Below are 20,109 nucleotides of genomic sequence, written 5' to 3'. Positions count from 1 at the left end.
TTCATGATCCAACCCATTTTCATCACCTTTCTCTACACAGACCTGAGGTAACTTTGAACCACTAAATCTCAGGGAACTCCATTTTCTTTTCAAACAAAAGAGTGAGATTTGCTTGATATATGGACATGAGAAACAACCACCAGACTCTAAATTCAGAGAGCAATGCCAATAGGAGAAGCTCTGCTTGAAACAGTGTTCACATATGTAAGAACTGTAAAATTTAATACATCACTTGCCATTGTAACAAATGAGTGGAAATAATTGCCATTCAATTGTTCAAGTTTTATTTGTTTTCTGAAATAGAAAATTTGGTTTAGTAATTTAGTCTCTGGAACAAAATTCTGCACTCTTTGTGGCAAAGAAAGGGAGAGGTCAAATAGCTGTATTTGTCCTGTGTGAACTGAATGGGCCCAATCATTTTGAAATTCTGGGAAATCTGAAATTCTGACAAGCATGAAATTTGCCCACAGTGCATGGTTACATGCTTATCAAACTAGTACTTGTCAAAACAAAATCCCAGCAAAATGACTGAACTTGTGAATTGACCAACCTGCACAAAAGTCAATATTTTATTACCACTGCAACAGAGACTTTAAAGCTATTCCAAAAGTGTATTCTTCAATCTAGTCTGCAATGCAGGGGGAAAAATAAATAACAAAACAAAATACAAAAAGACTCAGACCCTGAAGCATGTGATTAAGTTCATCTTTACTCAAGAAAGATGTGAAATACTTGTTTCAATTTAGACAGAGTATTAGCCTGGAGGAAGTCAATAAAACTGTTCACAGCTGCTGAAGAATGAGAACAAGAAGCCCAGTCTTGTCTTGTAACAGTAAACAATATATTTGTCATCTACACAGCAATCATTATTTTAATATGTTTCATTTAAAAATATATTATATTTGCCTTCTGATGCTAGAACAGCTGTACAATAAATCCAGCAGCTCTCAAACAAATTTGTGCTCTCAGAGTAACTGTAGGTTAGACAGATAAAATACTGAAGCTGAGATGTTAAAAATAAGCTTTTTAGTATTAGTCCAAAAATAAAAGTCCTTTGAGATCCCATGAGCATGTTTGAGAGTGGCTGCCTTACAGAGTGTCTTCCTAACATGCCCCTTACAAACTCATATCCTAAGTTCTTAATGTGCAATTTTTTGGAGGGTCGGGAGGTAGATGTAGTTAAAATTTAGAACAGGAAAAATTTAGAACATAAAAAACATCTTGAAACTTAAACCTTTGTGGTGCTAGGATAATTGTATAGCTGAGAAAAGGAAAAAATAAGAACTGGTAGAAACTCCCTTAGGTTACACACCTCAAGTATTGTAGTATCTAAAGTGTATGGCAACATCTTATTTAAAGAGTACTTAGCACATGGTCTCAATATAGAAACTGTTATTAAAATTTATATGGGACCTATCCATCCTTCTGAGTATATTATCCTCCAAAAAGTTGTTGTTGATCCAGAAAAGCTGTAGGTGCTACTCCTTTACTTTGCTTTTCTTCTGAAACAGAACAACCTCCCAAAGCACATTGAGAGCAGTAAAAAGAGCAACTTTTATGAGCATGTTCTTCTTTTTGAAGCACTTTGACAGGACTAGCTTTTTATACACATACCTGTGCAGAATTTAGTCTTCTACATAAACTCCAGTGTCTAAAGGGCATGTAAATGTGCATGATCTAAATATTCCATCACATTTCTTTCTATTTGGTCTGACGGACTATGAGTGTTTTCAAGAGCAGAACTCAACATTCTACTTTCATTTGTGTGAATTTGACACAAAAAATATCAGGAATCCAGAGAGTTTTGTCTCTGATTTTGTTTTAATTTCTCAGTTTAGTAATTGAAGATCTTGTCTCTAACCTATTATTTTGTTGTTACTCCTCCTGTACTTTACAGAAATAATTTTTGAAAATTGCTTGTGGTGGTTTCTTCAGAAGCATCTGAGGCTGCAAAAGAAGCCTCTCTCCGTGTTAAAAAAAATATTACAGTTTTACATGATCTGAACTGAATTTGGGTAGCATGATCAGGTTTCTAATAATTGCTATTCTTTTTCAGGAAAGCATAGATTTGGGTGAGATCATGTTTTCCCTTTGTTATTTGCCTACTGCTGGGAGAATGACTTTGACAGTCATCAAATGTCGGAATCTCAAAGCGATGGATATAACGGGTGCATCAGGTGAATCTATTTCTTTTTAAAAAGGCAGAGTCCTTTCAGGAAGGGGATGAGTGAGAGCTCCTTGGGTTTTGTGTGTCTAACATGGCTGGGGGATGGAAGTAGCAGAGAATTAACACAGACCCTGTTTGGATGGACTGGCAGCCAGCACGTCTGTTCGGAATGGCTGTACTTTTCCTTTGCATTTACAGCATGATGTGTTTTCCAGGGTCACTCAAATCTTTGCAAACTTTTACCTTAGCAGTATAACATTCCTACCAGAAATATTGTCCTTATGCTACCATTTGAATGGCTTTGAGTCCCAATGCATGAGCTGATTATCTGTTACTCAGATCCGTACGTCAAAGTGTCGCTGATGTGCGAGGGACGGAGGCTGAAAAAGAGGAAAACAACCACAAAGAAGAACACACTGAATCCTGTTTATAATGAGGCCATCATCTTTGATATCCCTCCAGAGAACGTGGACCAGGTCAGCCTCTCCATTGCAGTGATGGATTATGACAGGTAAGCACAGTTCACTTTCTGACCAGAGACGATTCCTGATCACTGCAAGTGGCTGCTTACTGCCTTGAGCTTATGAGCAGCTTCAGTGTCACCAAAGATAAAACCTTGGGGCTTTTTCATGAAGAAGTTTAAAGCTTCCACACCTTTTAAAGCACATGGTTTTTCATCTGTGTCATAAATGACTGAGATGAGGAAGAAATATGGCTCAATTTTCTTCTAAGCCACTAGGCCTGACATACATTCCTGCCCATTTCTGGGGGCTGGACTATGTACAAACTTTATAAATCAGGTCTTCTAACTTTAAAAAGTCCCTCACACTTCTAATTTCTATTTAAATAACAGGTGTTTGAAACCAAAGAAAATTTCAATGACTAAAAAGGAATTAAATTCTAATTATGTTATTGAACTAAGTCATTTATTATTTTCTTGACTGATTCAGTGAAAAAACCTTTCAATGTGTAACCTTCAATATGGAACCTTTGGGTTCAGCACTCACTGATAACTTGTCTTAGGCAAATTATCTATGGCTTCACTGAGAACTGACAGGAAAAGACTCTTGCCTTGAGTGGCTCAGGGACTGCAGGTTGATCAAGACTGTGACTGACAGAATCCTGCCCAAGCCAAGTCTGCTGCATTCAAGTGCTATTAGTAATGAGCTTTGAGATTGCAGGGCAAATAAACAGTGAAAGTCCAATTTAGTAACATCACCCTTCAGACTGTTTTCCCTTGCCATCAGATTTCTGGTTGTTCTCCAAGCTCTGCCAGGAAGACTTTCTCACTCAGACGTGAGAGTGGCACCGTGGCGCCATTAGCAGGGAAGGAGCACAGCAGCTTGCACACTTCCAGTCCTCCTCAGCTCCTCCCTTCCCAGCACTTGCTAAGGGGAAATTGGAAAGCATTATTCTAAAGTACATAGAGTCAAGGTACAGAAAATTACTTTCTGGTGTTCCTCAACCAGTTTGTGGCATTGTGAGGAGCACAAACTATTAAGGTATAGCCTATTACAACTATGACTCTTACCTTTTACAATTTTGACTGAACTTCTAAAGATCACAACAGCTAGAGCTAAGAAATAGTTTATGAAATTATGTCTGAAGCATTTGCAGCAGGAAATGTATTCCCCACCATTTTCCTTCACCTTCCTCTCTCACAAAATTCAAGCATATTTTCCTTCAGATAATTTTGTGTATTATGCTTCTTTTCTGTCCTTGTGTCCTTTGGGTTGCAACCTTTTAATGGCAAGGATTATTGTTTTCATTGCTATTTTTATTGCTGCTAGAAGCACTCTGGTCGTGGCTGGAGGTTTTTGATGTTACCATTACAGAATTTAATATTACTACACTACCATTACAACTAATATCTGTAATAAATGATGCGAAAACTTTGGTCATGTATTCTGTGCCACACCAAGCCAGTAAAGAGTATTGTATATCAGATGTTATTAAACCTATTTTTTATTAAAAATTAATTCTTTCTCGCTCTGAAATTCTCAGAGTAGGGCACAATGAGGTCATTGGAGTATGCCGGACAGGAATTGATGCCGAAGGCCTTGGAAGAGATCACTGGAATGAAATGTTGGCTTACCCACGTAAACCAATAACTCACTGGCACCCACTACTAGAGGTAAGAAGTAGCAAAATTTTCTCCTTGATATTGAATAGCTTTGCCCCTCACATTTATGGGCTTTTGAGAATCATGAAAATCATTGCAGCACCTATAGAGCAGGTAGAAGATCATTAGCACAGCCTACATCTCGTTGTATGGGTTTATCTATCATTTAAAAGGGCCATTTCAACAGTTTCCATGATGCACTGATAGCATTGTAAGATTACATTTAGGCATTTTAAATTCCCAGAGATAAAGAGCTTACAGCTACTTAGAAGAGATCATTTGCAAAAATTTCAAAAGCAATCATTTCCTATTCAAAAATCTTTAGCATAAGCTGCTGTTGCTAAAACATTAATCTGTAACTGGCCTGCAAATTAGGCTAAATTGTGGCAACATACCAGCAGCTCCCTCCAGAGTTATTCAACAGATGCTTACTGGAAGCTTTTTCAAATATAGGGGAGATTATATCTACAAGTCCCTGGGCTTGGACTCCCTCTGTGATCTGCTGTGGCCGCACATTGTTGGTGCTCTGTACACAAAAATCCTCACAGCTCTGGACTCAGGAAGACACATATTGAAGCCTTAGGAAGCAGCAGGGGCACAGAGGGGCTGTTTAGCCCATCACAAAAGCAATCTGTAGAAAAATGATTTGCTGCCTGAGGCCGTGTGATTCCCCCACTCTGTAGCACATGGATACACAACATCTCCTGTGAGAGGTAGCAAAAGCATATCAAGGGTTCAGTAAATCACCACGAAGAGTGTGGGGGCAAGAAAACTGAGTCAAGGAACTGTCTTTAGAGGTTCATGGCTCTGTCTGGTCTATGTAAGTTAGGAGACAGAGGTTCCACCCCTGTTGGTGAAATAAACCATTCCTGTGAAATGAGTCAGAGAGTTTTTAGAAGGTCACTTCAGAAATTTTCATTCCATTATTAGTTCTCCTGGGGACTTTGACACCAGAGACTTTGATCCAGAGACTAAAAAGGGTCTGGATGTGATCTGGATTCTTTTCTGAGAGTCTCTCATCCTCTGAAATGAGTGTGATGCACAGCCAGATGTGATGACATTTGTAACAATAACACTTTTCTTGCAGCTACCTGGCCGAGCAACCAGTTTTGACAGCCAGGGATCCTGTTCCTCACCCAAACCACCGCTCACGCCCTAGGAGCCAGAATGGATCCATCCTGCTCAGTGTCCAAAGCTCCCCCCTAGCTCACATCCACATCAACAGAAGGTTTGCATTCTGCACATGAACTGTATCCATATTTTTTTATCAAAATGCATCTTTCCTATTCCAAGTCTTATATGACAGTTTATAATAATTTGTTAAAGCGTGAATGAAGGTGACTCGAGTCAAATATAACCCTTCCTTGTGCAAATTCATTCACCTGTTTTATCTCTGGCATGTATCCAGGGTCATTTTCAAGCAGTGGTTTGATGGGGCCTGTATCTTTTCAGAGGCAAAGAAACCAGAAAAAAAGATCCCTTAAGTAATTCAAAACTACTGCACATTTTAACACCTAATTCTTTTGAGTAAATAGTCATATACAGCTCATGTAGTAAATTCCTTCTAAATTGCACTAAAATCTCTATGACTTTGCAAGATAGCACTTCAAACTGAATGTTGCATGAAAAAAACCAACTGTTGTCATGTTTTGAGTAGCTGGAAGATCAGTTCATTCCTTGGGCAGGGAGGAAGGGCTGATTTAAAGCCCACTGGAGCCAATGAGGCAGATCTACTGACTTCAGTGGGTTTTAGTGCAGCCCTTCTGAAACAGGTATGAGAACTGGATCTATGCAGTTATAACCTTCCAGCACTCATGATGACAGCTGCATCTCCACACAAGTCAAACTGCAGAGGAGAGAAGGCTCAGACGTAAAGGAATTGACTTAATGTGATTTATCTCTTCACAAAATTGACCAAATATTGCAGTTCCCCACGACATTTCTGTGATTCTTGATTTAATGTGACAGACTTAGATTTCTTTGAAGTTATTTTGACTGAGTGCACAGCACACATGGAATTTCGTTTCTGGTTGCTGGCTGAGTGCCTCTAGACACATATGCTAAATATGAATTTGAGATGTGTTTTCTGTCAGTCTAAGGAGAGACAAATCGAAATGTGACTATTTTACAAGCAAGCAAACTCATTTATTAGAATACACAGTGACAGCAAATGCAAAACTCTATTTGCTGTAGTCAGATACTTTAAAACCTAGAAGAGAACTACATATTATTTTGTGGATTTATCTCCAAACACTGCAGTTTACCTCAATCAGATAAATCAGATAATTACTTTATTTTTTCTTTTCTTTCTTTCTGTGAAGAGTGTAGCACAGACAGTATGATTGGGTCTGAGGTTTTGAAAGCCCAACTGCAATTAGAAAAAGTTAGGAGGTGGTACTTTTTGTATCTTTGCAATATATATGATGAAAACAGAGGACACAGTGTTTTCCAAAAGAAGCATTTTACAGAAGTGCCATGCAGGAGAAAAACTACACAGGAAGATTGATTTATGATAATGAAGGATATTTTGAGAATTCATCTGGATTGAAGGGAAAAGGTCATTTTGGCAAACTTCTGAAGTGCCATTTTGAGTTGGTTTAGCCTGGCTGACACAAAATATGTTCCTGAAGATCCAGTTCCTCCATGCCACTGAGTGATCTCTAAGACAGATAAAAATACCTTTAAGTGTCTTAAACTGCTCCAGAAAAGCAGGGCTGGTCTTAACATTACAGGTGTATCTAAGTCAGAAAAAGAGGCACTTTTATACCCTGCCTCCTGTGCCTATGAACGCAGCAAGCAAGCAAATAAGTATAAAAATCAATCTCTCAGACAGTCTTTACAAATAAGGGGGAAAAAAAGAAAATAAAAGAAAGTAAAAAGGGAAAAAATCAAAGGCTCCAGCCCAAGTTTTTGAATCCCTGTTTCAGGTTGTTTTTCATGGCCTCTAGGCAGAAATGGTTTCTCCCAGAGAGGATTGGTAATGCTGAACTCTGATCCTCCCTGCTTAAGATTGTATTTTCATCACCATAAATACAGAGCAGCCTTGCAGAATTTCATTCCTCCTTTTGCTCTGGATGAGTAATTTTTTTAATAGGAGAACAAACTCTCCTCTGTGAGGTTTTTTTCCCCCTCCCATCGTTGTTATCCTAACAAAATTCTGTGGCCTAGATAATTTTCAACATGATTCTGCAAGGCTGATATAGAAAGAGATATATATGTATATATATGTATGGAGATTGAAAAACTATTTTATGTATACATTTATCTTAATATAAATTATATCAACAGCGGCCTTTGTGGCCTAGAGAATACTTTTTGTAATGTGGTACTGTAAGAGTTAATTAAATATTCTTTGCACTTTTTTGCACCTAATATCCAAAAAGCGAACAAATTCACGATCAAATGTAGCATAAGTGTTCAGCGATGAGCAACATCTTTTTAACTATTTTACTGTTCTCTGCGTATCCTGTGTGTTTCATCATAGGTAGTAAGGTATTTCAAGATTCATTTTCTTAAATTTTAATTGCTGTCAAATACCAAAGGCTCTGCTTGTGGCCCCTTGTTGTGTTATTTTTGGTATTGTTAATAACAACAGTGAATGACTTCTGTGTCTAAACCTGATTGATGGGTGCTCTGCATCTAGGAGAAATCAGGCTGCAAAATCATCTGGGCATCTAGCTTCAAAAATGATACCTTAAGTATTTATCTTTATTCTCTTAGCAGTGATTAATAGAACTAGTGAAAAAGATATTTTTTTTCTCCATTGTTTCCTTCTCAAAAGACAGGATATGTATTTAGCATAACCCATCCATTGGCTTTAGAGCCTGGTTCACAAGTTACTCCCAGTGGCATCACAAAAGCACCAAGGAAGAGCTTAGCACAGTTTAAGTCAAGGAATGTGTTGCTTGATGCATATCTTTATTAAAGAATTCTAAATATTTTAATTTGAAAAATTGGAGAGGTTGGAAGTTCTCTCTCCCATCCTGATTTTTTTTCCCTGCTTATCTGCTTTTCTCCCATATCTTATTCATTACCGTGATTTGGGAAAAAGCAAATGTGGCAAAAGGCTGGCTTAAAATATATTGCTGTACTTTTACAACAGTTAGAAAATCTTCCTTTCCTAAAGACCTAAGTTATTTTGCTTGAAGCAATTTACTGGAAACAGCACCAGTACTTAAGAATTGTATTTGCATGGCCTGGATTTCTTTATATTCTCACACTTCACATCTGAGCACAAGCTCACCAAGATTTAAGTGTTGTTCTGCACTCCATGACCTCAACTTTGGATTCCAGCATTTTACAGTCCTGCTGACATGGCCCTTCCCCTCACCCTCCCAGCAGCTCCTTCCTCACCATCTTTTGTCTATGCTGGTCTTAGGGATATGAATTTTGGTCAGAGATAAAGTGGCCAGCAACTTCCCCTGCAAATTTTTATCTTCAATGAATGAAATTCTTTGGACTACTTATGCTTAAGTAACAAAATTATACATTTTTCTTAAAGAATCACCACCACTTGCAATATTTTTGAAGAAAATATTGAACTACCAATAAATGTTTTCATTGGGTTGATTTTTTTCAAGGGAAAGAGCAGTTACCTAATTTCTTTCTGTGGATGCATTTTTGGAGCAATATTAAGAAAAAAGTTTAGTTACAAGACTAATTTGATCCATCCTTTTCCCCTTTTTCTCAGCTTTTTAATTGGATTCAACGCAATCCCTTTAAAATTTTTTAACATGATGATGTACAACATATACATGATAGTCTAGTTACAAGATTGTTTTGCTATCTCTTTTTTATAAACTTGTGTATGTACTAACTTTTTATTATACTCCGTTCATTTAACAGGCTTTATACATCTGAAATCATTTGTCTGTATTTTTTGAGTGAGAAAACATTCAAAATTTCAGAACTCAGTAATAGAGTTCTTCTTCTGCTGAAAATGTAACATTTTTCAGAAATCCATAAATGTGCCTGCCAAATTTGAAAATCACCTTATTTGAGCATGCCAAAACTTAGTTTTGCACATACAAGTACTTGCACTTGCTGGATGTACAATCACTGTTATTTAGCACTTCTGATACAACAGAACCCTCACAGCTAATCAGAAATACATTTCAGTTCATGATAAACACTTGACAAATCTGTACTGAGTGACAGTTCCTGACCTGAGAAGTTCATATGACATTATTTCTACAAATGAATAGGCTTGAAAATTTGGTAACTGTTAAAATATGATGTATAAGTTAATCAATGAGGTGACTTTTGGGCAAACCCAAAATATGGATAAAATATACCATATATATGAGAAATCTTAATGCAGGTTTTGATGGGACATTTTCTCTCTCATTCTCACCACAGCAGACACTCAGTTTAGCTCAAGATTCACTTTCATTTAGCTTCTGAGTCTTGCCAGTCTAAACTGCGCTCTCTGAAAACAGCTAAATTATGGCACAGAGCAGACCAAGAGCTAGGAAATGATGAAGGAAAATGTGGCAGTAGACACAAAGCTGTTCCATGCATCTGCAAATGCCCTGAAATTGAAACCTTCCTCCTGAAACTGAAATAATGCCAGTAGTTTTACCACTTGTACTTTCTTTCTCTGCTGTAAAACAGGACAAAAGAAGCACATTCCTGAAGAAGCATCAGCATTAAGCATAGGAATTTATTGAGGTGCTGATCACAGCCATTTGCCTTTTCCAAGGCAAATAATACCTTAACTTCTAAAAGTGTCTTTTGTTTACTCGTTTAGATGAATAAATATCTCCTGCACAAGGCACTTTTCCTTAACCCTGGAAAATGGCAGGTTTTTAACAGCATGAAGGAAGCCAGGAGCTAGAAATCTAAGAGAAAGTGAAGCTGCAGGTGGGATTTGAATTTCACAGGGCAATCTGGCCAGGAAAATGGAACTAACACCTTCAATCTTGTGCTGAGTGCTAAGGGATGCTTGATGATAGCAGGTGCTCAGGGCTGTGATTTGATGTTTTATCTGATAGCACCTCTACAATGTTGCTGTTGCTGGGAAACCTCTTTGCAGGCTCAGAGAGGAGAATGCCTCTGCTATTGCCACGTGAATTTTTTTTCCACCCAAGTGTAGACTGTGATTCTTGTGTTCCATGGGGCACAGTCCCCTGGAAGGGCACAAAGCATGTTGAATTTGCAGAACAGGAAAAATCAATTTGGGACTGTGCCATCATGGGGACTAGTCACTTTGTTGGTATTAAAGACAAGCGTTTGTGCCTTGCTGATCCAAGGGAGGGCATTTCTTACAGCACTCTGTGGCTGAGCCATGCTGATGCTATTGAAGATCCTCAGTACCAACATTGTCAAAATATAACCAATACATATAAATACAGCTTAAATAGGTGGCCAGAACACCAAAGCTCCCTCCTGTGGAAAAGGAATGATGATTCCCTGAAAAATAAATCAAGGCAGTATGTTCTGGAAGTTGGATCTGCAGGTAATCTCAGAGCTGCTGTGATGAAAGTGGAGCTGCTCTGTAATAATTTATGAATACAATATGTTGAGTTGACTATTGGTCCTGAGCTAGGTGAGTTCAAAAAAATCTACTTTAGGGAAAAACAGGCAGAAAATGTTTGACAGGGGAGTGTCTCTCAGGAGCAAATGAGTTGTATAAAATGTTAATGTCCATCTTGGTGGCCTGGGAGAGTCTGCTGATGCTATATCCAGTCTGAAAAATGCATCTCATCTAAAATGGAGAAATCCTGAGCAGGCATAGGGGAAAAGGCACAGGAAAGATCAAGAGATCTGATTCAGAGCACACAAGATTTATGTCTGAGCAGGCTGGGGATGCAAGCTGGTACTGTGGTTCACAGAGAAAAAAGGCTTGGTTGCTCTCCCATGAATGGGTGGGAAAGCTTGAGACAGAACAAATATACATATAGACTGTTATTTTCAATTCCATTCATTTGAAATATTTAAGTTTGCATATTTAAGATTAAATATTTAAATAGCATTCTATTTTTAATGAAGTGGAGTACTCACAGGCTCTCTAAAAGAAAAGCTGCACATTCATTCAGACTGCCTGCGTTGGCACAGCTAAGTCAGACACAGTGTCCCAAAGCCCAGCAAAAATTAAAGAATTGTGAAATCCTGCCTCTCCCCTAGAGAGGTGAAGTCAGGAAACCTGACATAAAAAAATGACTGAAGACACACCAAGGAAAGGATGAGGGCAGGGCTATTTCATCAAAACTTCAGGGTTCACAAAGCCATTGATTAGAAAAGAGTGCCAGAAACATGTTTTCATGGCAGCAACCTGCCTTTTATACAATTTTCCTCTCTTTCAAAATACAAGCATTTAAGTGTCTTTGAGAGATTGCTTTTAAACAGTTTGGGACATTTTCATACCTTACAAATTCAAGACCCTGAAGTAAAGTAAATCCATGCATCCATCCATGAGGAAAATAAAGTAAAATTTAAACAAGAATGGGGAATAAAAACTTTCTGAACAATAAATAAAGCTCTAGAACATGCTCAAAACTGCTTTCCTGTGTAGAATGATGGTATAGATATAAGACCTAATACCCTGGGACCTCTTAGTTTAAAAAGGAAGGATGTGTTTCTGATTGCAAAGCAATATTTTCCTGCAGGTATAGAATTCCTAGTTGCCGGGCCCTGTGTTATTTCAAATATCAGAAATGTTCCAACAAATATTCATCAACATCACAGACAGGGATCATAGGCATTTAAGATTAGCACTGACAAAAAGGAATCTGGGGTTTTTTTGGGACACTTTCTAGGTTAATTTCAGGAGAAAATGTAGGCTGTTGGATGTTTTTGTGAAGCAGATACATTTCCATAAAAGTAGTTCTGCAAGAGGAGAGAGAAAAAGGGTCAAGTTGCTTTTTTTCAATATGCTATGAGTTGAGACTGATAATAGGATCAAAAGTGAAGAGGACTGAACAAGAAGATATTTCAAATTTTGTTATGACATCTGAGCCATAACAGGAGACAAGAGAGGAGGGGAAAAGCCTATAGAGTATGAAGAGAGCTATCTGGAAAATTAAACAAACAAACAAACAAAATCTCCAGAAAGCAAAAAACCTGTTAAAAGGCAAAGGGGAAAATATAAAAAGGGGTTGAAGAGTCTGTTCAATAGAGAAAAATATATTAGTAACAAATATTCCAAACAGAAAGGGATTTTTGACGTGATTCCCCACTTCATATCTTGTACAGCCATTTGCAAGCTCACAAGGGTAGTGGGAGCCAATTCCAGAACCTGAGTCTGTTCTTAAAATAAAAACAACCCTCTGCCCCACAGATCTTGCTCTCAGAGGATTCACAGTGCAAAGAGCACTGGTAGTTGCTCATGGCATATCCTATCCCCCAGTCTTTTTCTTTCAGGACAATTGAGGCAAAAAAGGACATTTCCCACATGTGCTCAGACACATTCCTCTCTGGATGCTGTCATGGCCTCCTATTTATTTGCACCTGGCATAGGTTGGAAGCTCTCCAACAGGTGAAAAAACATTTTTATATAATGTCACCTCTTCACATGATCAAAGCTCCTGACAAAGAGTGCTTGAACAACCAATAGGAAACAGCTCTGGAAATGCTGCTGTGGTAAACAAAGTACTGGTTTTGTTCTCAACTCGAGCCTCAACTAATACCACAAAATGGTGGAGAAGTCATTGGGCTGCTGCAGGTGCTAATTCTCTGATGACTCAAAAATATGAAGTCATAATTATGGTGTATTTCTCCCTTAATATCCCACAGGTCTTTGTGCATGAATAGGGTCCTGGAACTGAGGTTTCAGCCAAATTCTGTCTCCTCCTGTTCTTCCTATTCATGGAGGTTCAGCACAATAATGAATTCTTATTCCTTTGTCCCAGGTTGTCACAGAGTAGTGGGTGTACTGTGAATGTTTCACCCTGGGAGTGGCTGCCTCTTATTAAAAATCAGAGTGATCAACAGAGGACCATTACTTCCCTCACCATGGTTTTCTGAGGCTTAATTGTGTAATAATAGCTATGAGGGAAATGACTGCATAGCTGAACAAGACAGAAAACTGCCAGCTGTAATTATTTTTGTCGAATGGGTATGTGTGGATGGGTGTGTCTTCCTTCTCCATGTAAATGGAGATTTGGCTAGCACAGAAAATGAAAAAGGAGACTTTGGGGACTCTCCAAAGGGCACGTCACACTCTTACATCTGCTCCTTTCAAGCCTCGTGTATTATAAGTGTTTAATGATCTTAATTATCCTTATAGCACAAGAACCTGATTAATTTATTTAAAGCTACAACCTTTTCAGTTCTTAGTCCACAAAGGTAACTTTGGGCTATGGAATCAGAGGCACTAATGAGAAAGCGTAGCTTTATCTCAGCCAGCAGCTGAAATCTGCGCAGCTGGACCGTTTCTGTGTTCCTCTGGAAGGGAGCCTGGCACTATTGCACTTTAGCTACTTGCCAGTAGCAGACAAACAGTTGTAGGTCACAGCCAGGTTTCAGAGAAGCTCTGAGGATTAACCCCTCGAATCCTGGCTCTTATTCTGCCTGCCCTCCAGGCACAGGGCAGTCCATGAAGTCAAAGAGCAGTTCTACCCAAAGAGGGCTTGGTGATGAGCAATCTGTGCTGAGAAAAGAGATTTCATTCAAATTATATCAACATAGCTTTTACATTTTTATTTCCCTTTTTTTTTCATGTACTGTTGTTAAAAATTGACTTTTTCTCTCAAGACAGAACATTCTAATTTAATCTCTAGCAGGGCAAAAAATGGTACTAAAGTACCAATCTACTCATGCACTGAAAATAATACTGATGCAAAAAAAGAAGTAAAAAAGCCTTTCAGCAAAAAATATCTGTGGCAGCAAAATACAATGATGCTGCCAAAAAGGCATATTTCTTTATATGTGACTTTTTCTGACTAGAATTAGACTATTCCACCTCCATTTTTGGGCTATCTGAAGAAAAACACAAAATGGTAAATGTATCTGATGTAGTTTTAATAGTTATTGGAATAATATAGCACAATAACAGTGATTTAATTCAGCCTCTTAAGGGTAAGTATTAACAATACACATTTATTTATATATTTTGGATTGCTAAAAAATCTATTTATCACCCTATTCCAAATATACAAGAATTCTAGCATGCTTTCAAAAGGAGCTTTCTTTTGGGCTAACCATTTGCTACTTTATACGCCAACAGTTCTTGTATTAATTAAAACAAAAATATTTTCTTGATATCATGGCAATAGACAATTAAATGGATCCAGCAAAGTCACTCTGTAGGTCTTTTTAATATGTAATTTCCTCTGAAAACACTCTGTACTTGGCCAGCCCAGCATTGAAATCCAGCAGGATCACTGTTGTTGATTTTGGTGCACCCCGCATCAGGTTACACGTGAGGATGTGCCAAAGCATCCAAAGAAATTAACCTAGTCTCAAGGCAAGCAGAATGATTTCTCTTACATCCACCATGGATTTTTGTCACTTTCTGACAGCTCAGACTATATTAGAAGTCTTCAGCATATCCCTGGGGTATGAGCTACTATTGCAAATGCTGATTTTACTAATACAGGTAGGAAAGCTGAGCCTCAGCTGCCTGACTTGGTAAATAAAAATGTCTGCTGTATGTAGTCACACATGGAGGTGATGTGTTTTTACAAATTTTTAATTTAATGGTGGCCTGCAGGTTTCCACAAAATGCCATTTTGTTCTGAAGCTCAGAGGGTGTGTGTATAGACTAAACTTTGATATGGAATTTTTAGATAGTCCTGTTCCACATCAGATATAAAGCACTTCTTTTCAGTCTATATTTCTATGGAAAAAATATTGAACGAAGTTTAATTTTGTTAAATAAATAGAAAACTATTTCTCAATAGAAGGAAAAAGCCTAGATATATATTTAGTATTGTTCCTTGTTTCTTTTCCCTTCAATTGTAGGTCTAAATTCTTTCAGTGCTTCTCTATTTAGGTTTCTGTAGGATATGTTGGACTTAAATGCACATGTCTAAGGATGGGAAATGGGTTGTTTTGTATCCTAGAAGTTGGCAAGCTGGCAAGCTGATTTGGAGAGGCACTTCTGACTTGTGCTTTCTCCACTTTCTGGGGGAGATCACGGGGGTGCTTGTTGAGAAAACCATGTGGAATATTGTGTTAACAATGTGAACCCGTTAACCTCAGCTCCCTCCATGGCAGCACAGCCCTGCTGGCTGGGATGGGAGCCAGATGGCATCTCCTGCTTGCCCTGCTCTGCCCAGCGCCCACCACCCCGGGCAGCAGGACTGCAACACCACTCCTCTGAACCACCCAGGGGCTCCTCCAGCCCCCAACCACAAGGGGAGTCCCAAAAATCCTCTCCTTCCTTCCCATGATCTTGTAGTCCATGCTGCATTCGAGCTGACTGGCTTCAGTGGGCTCCTCGTGAGCGCTGAACTGGGGGAGGAGAACAGAAATCAGCCACATCTCTGCTTCAGCACAGAACATCCTCTTTTCCTGGATATGCTTGTTTGTGGGGAAGGCATTCTCCAGAGTGTGTGCTTCAAAAGGTAGGAAGTTAAAGTGGAGTTCCTGGCCACAGGAAATATTGACAGCTAAAAAAACTCCCACTTAGTATTTAAACATAATATCTTGATATCTTAAATGAAAGGACCCAACACAATGTCTGTCAGGATTTGCTGTGACAGTGAGGGCTCTGGATTTAGGCCCTAACTGGCCCAAACTCTAACAGAACTCCCTACCTTTAAAATAATCTTTATGATTAGATCAGAAATGTTGCCAAGTCTATGTAGCTTACAAAGAACTGCAGAGTTCTTCTAAGATTTTGTCTCTTCTTGCTATGTGGTGTTGGCTGACCAAGATCTACTATTAAATACCTGACTGTTTTAGTTCCCTTTATTCAGTGTTCATGATGTGACTTTTTAAATGAAGTCTGTGATTTGATACCTAGACATTGTTCAAGTCAATATCCTTGGCTTCTGCGTTATAGAGACAAGAAAACAAAACTTTTTGACCTTGTGTTACTGGCTTTTTGTATGCGCTAAATGGCCATTTGTGAAACTTGACAACATAAATTGTACTACTGATAGTAAATGGGTTTTTTTGCACTAGCCTTTGAGAGCTGTAACACATTTCAGTATTTTTACAATGTATTCTCTAGAAAGTGTGAATCTATTTGTCAGTTCTGAAAAAAAATATGTAACAATGAAACCTCAAAAATGTTATGAAGTGTACAGTTTGTGATAATTTTATATTTAAAAAAGACAAGAAAAATCAAAGAGTTCATTTGAAATAATTTTATTCTAATTGTTTCATATGTATTTTGAACAAGAAATAAAGTGATTAAAATTATTCACTTTTTTTTCTGTCATTCTTACAAAAGAACACTTTTCAGAGGTCTATAAAGATCCGTGGATTACAATGCCCCCAAGCTGAGCAACCCTGGAAATATCCAAGGTCTTTTCTTCTCATTAACTTGTTACTTTAAAATTCTACACCCTGAAGAAGCAAAGGACACTTTTGCCACCAGACTTGTAAGGTTCAAGGGAGAATGCCCTTGAGTGAAAACAATTAAATTAAGCGGCTCCATTATTACTTTGTGTAATTCTCTTCACATTATCTTCCATTTCCTGCTATGATATTGTTTACTGTAATCTTCAAAGTCATTAGACCATGTTTTAAATAATGGATTGACAATTCAATTAAATATTTTTAAAGTATTTAAGAATACTGAAGTATCTCACTAAAGAGACACAAGCCTAATTTCCATCTTCCTTGTTTCTAGTTGCACAATCATATACATCAAGTAGACAAGAACTTTAACACCATTAAATGGAAAAGAATGGACAGATTTGAATAGGCTTTATGTTTAAACTGAATTGGTGTTAATGACAACACCTTATTAAGCAATGATTATTCAGGGTAGATAGGCTCAAACATGGCAGATTTTTGCTGGCACTTACAAGGACTGTTTAAAGAGGAAAACTAAACTGAAAATGTTCAGTATCAGCTGGATGTAATCTATTTTCCTTCTACCAAAATGCTTAAATTCCATATTACAAACACTGGGGGGAGGAAAGCAGCATACAAACAATTGACCTTTGGCAGAAATATGCAATTCTCCTGAAGAGAAATTAGATATATATATATATGTGAGGTTCCCATCCTGTTTCTGATCTCTAATGGATGAAGATTAATTTATCCCAAGTCAAGTTTTTGCTAGGATATTAAATAGAGTTCTGTTCTCTGTTTCAATTCAAAAACTTGGTCCACATCTGTGATTGAAAGATTCTGTTTCCTTTGGAAAACTGCTTGTCTTTCTCTAGCAAGGGTAATGTCATTCCATTTTGCCACTGCCTTTACTCTTAATATTCTCTCTCTCTCATATAAAATGCTGATTTTCATTAGAGTGATGAGTTCTGAGGGTTATGAATATTACAGTTTATTTTGAAAACCTGTCTGTAATTCACGTGGAGGAACGCTATCATCTTTAAGATTTCACAGCAGCCTGTGAAATATAATTTCTGCATGAAGTCCTAATCCTTTTGCTTCATTCACTCCTGAATATATCTTCATTCCTTACAATAATGAAATTTACTAGCCCACAGAGAAGCTGAGCAATGTGCAGCTTAAAATGGTGCAAGAACCAAAAGGAAGCAGATTTGTCAGGAAGAGAGGAGAAGAAAGAAAGGCAAACAAAAGCCAGTAAAAAATAAATATGATAAAATCTTGCAAATTATTGGGTGTTTTTGCACACATAGAACAGCACTGTCTTTCAATCACTGCACAAAATATACCACACCTTTAAAAGTGATGCAGAGAAAATCAGGGGTCAGAAGTGAATCCACATCTCCCATCTTCCAGACCATAAAACTCCCATTCCTCTACTTGGATTTGTACTTTGCATGGAACATGTGAGAGTCTCCCAAAGGAAAAGCTGTGATGCATAAGGAGGCAGCAAATGAATTAAAAATATATGTGTAGTAACCTCTTATCCTGCTAAAACACATTGGTTCAGATAAGGAGACAGAAATATGATTTTCACACAGTATTGTTTATGTGTCATTCTGAAAGTTGAATAAATGCCCTCCTGCTGCTACTGCTGTAGATAACAGAACCTGTTTTTCAACTCAGAAGACAGACACACATATTTTCAGAACAAAAGGTCCTGAAAGAACTCCCTCCTCTCTGCTGCGTGGATGCAGCTCAGTTGATCACAATGCTGGTTACAGTAATACAAAGCATTTTAAAAGCTTTAAGTCTGTGGTATAATAAAGACAGAAATCTTTATCCCTTGTCACATTCTGAATTGTGGCATTTTGGGAGCAGTGCAAGTGCTCTGATTTGCACATGCATTGATTTTGCTTAACATATCCACCTTGCTTAAACTGATCTATTACTCTCCCCCTTGGAATTTCAAAAAGCAGCAATCAGCCTAAACTCTTCTGCTGAAGTGATGAGCATACTCACACTCAGGTGCTTCATTTGCCTTCTCTAGAATATCTTTCTTATGTCCTCAACCTTCAAAAAATATCAATTCTCTTTCTGTCTCTTTTATACATCCCATGGAATGCATTTCCAGTTAAGGTTACCAGCTACAGTGTGACCATGGTCACAAGGGTTTTCAGGTGAAAGGAGAGACGAGAATGTTGACTCCATGTTCAGAAGGCTTGATTTATTATGTTATGATATATATATTACATTATAACTATACGAAAAAGAAATAGAAGGAAAAGGTTTCCTCAGAAGCTAGCTAAGCTAAGAATAGAATAGAAAAGAATGAAAAACAAAAGGCAGCTCTCTCAGACTCTGTCCAGGATAGCTCCATCTTGATTGGCCATTAATTATAAACATCTAAGAGGGTAAAATCACAGGTGGACCTGTTACATTCCACAGCAGCAGATAATAATTGTTTACATTTTGTTGCTGAAACTGCAGTTTCTCAGAAGGAAAAATCCTAAGAAAGGATTTTTCATAAAAGATGTCTGCGACATCACAGTTTCCCATTTTAATTTCTTTCATAGCTGTTCTGTACAAATTCTCTTTTCTCTACTGCTGTTTCTCAAGAAAAATGGTCAACACAATTGCCTTGCTCCAAAGAGTGAGACTGACGAGAGTTTGTTTTGTGACCCAACTCTAATATAATGTCAAGCTCAGAGCATTTGAGGATCAAAATTTGAGTGACAGAAGACTTTCTGTGAGGTTTTCTGTTATGACGTGCTCACTGACTTACAGGAACCAAGCCAACATAATAAATGCTATATGTGATGTTATATAAATATAAATTATTTGTAAAGTCCTGACAATAGTGGGATTGTGCAGACATGTTTTATGCAGAATTGATAGTGTTTCGCTCATTGAATATTAATTTTGTCAATATTACAAAAAGAAATTCACCAAAAATATTGAAATACAATAATGGTTTTGTACTTAATTATAGATGAAACTAACAGAACGGAATATACATTTGAGAATTCTTGACTTTTCAGCTCTTTATTTCTGAACTCTGCACCCATTAAGTCCACAAAGAACCTGCCTAATAAGTTTCTCTGGCCTTTAGCCTTGATCTCTAAAATGTGTTTGCTAAATCCATCTGGTTAAAGCCAAGTCATAACTATCAGTTTTGGGCATCTCTAAATCATATAGTCATTAAATATTTTTTGTTAAGGAAACATCCTACTCAAACTTCCTGTGATGTCAAGCGTGAAGCAAGCTGGATAACCATCCTAGTCACCCAGCACCTTCCTCACCATTAACAAATTACAGCCAAACAAAGAAGTGCCCGTGCCCAGGTTCCTAAGGTCAGAGCCTGACCAGCACAGCAGCCAACCTCACAAACCTGGAAGGCATCCAGAGGGACAGC

At 37.9% G+C, this 20,109-nt stretch overlaps 1 protein-coding gene across 1 annotated transcript in view; it reads left to right on the top strand.

Annotated features, from left to right (window-relative positions):
- SYT10 (synaptotagmin 10) overlaps nucleotides 1-16,598 on the top strand; it is a 45,456-nt gene extending 28,858 nt beyond the window's left edge. Inside the window, exons 4-7 of the mRNA XM_064737778.1 lie at nucleotides 2,057-2,177; nucleotides 2,507-2,678; nucleotides 4,172-4,301; nucleotides 5,377-16,598. Of these exons, the coding sequence (XP_064593848.1) occupies nucleotides 2,057-2,177; nucleotides 2,507-2,678; nucleotides 4,172-4,301; nucleotides 5,377-5,448 (495 nt within the window). The 3' untranslated portion in view covers nucleotides 5,449-16,598. The remainder of the gene's footprint in view (nucleotides 1-2,056; nucleotides 2,178-2,506; nucleotides 2,679-4,171; nucleotides 4,302-5,376) is intronic.
- The last annotated feature ends 3,511 nt before the right edge of the window (nucleotides 16,599-20,109 follow it).

Source organism: Zonotrichia leucophrys, chromosome 1A (assembly GCF_028769735.1).
Source record: "Zonotrichia leucophrys gambelii isolate GWCS_2022_RI chromosome 1A, RI_Zleu_2.0, whole genome shotgun sequence".
Lineage (NCBI taxonomy): Eukaryota > Metazoa > Chordata > Aves > Passeriformes > Passerellidae > Zonotrichia > Zonotrichia leucophrys.
Note: the sequence above shows the minus strand (reverse complement) of the source record. Positions and strands in the feature narration are given on the sequence as shown.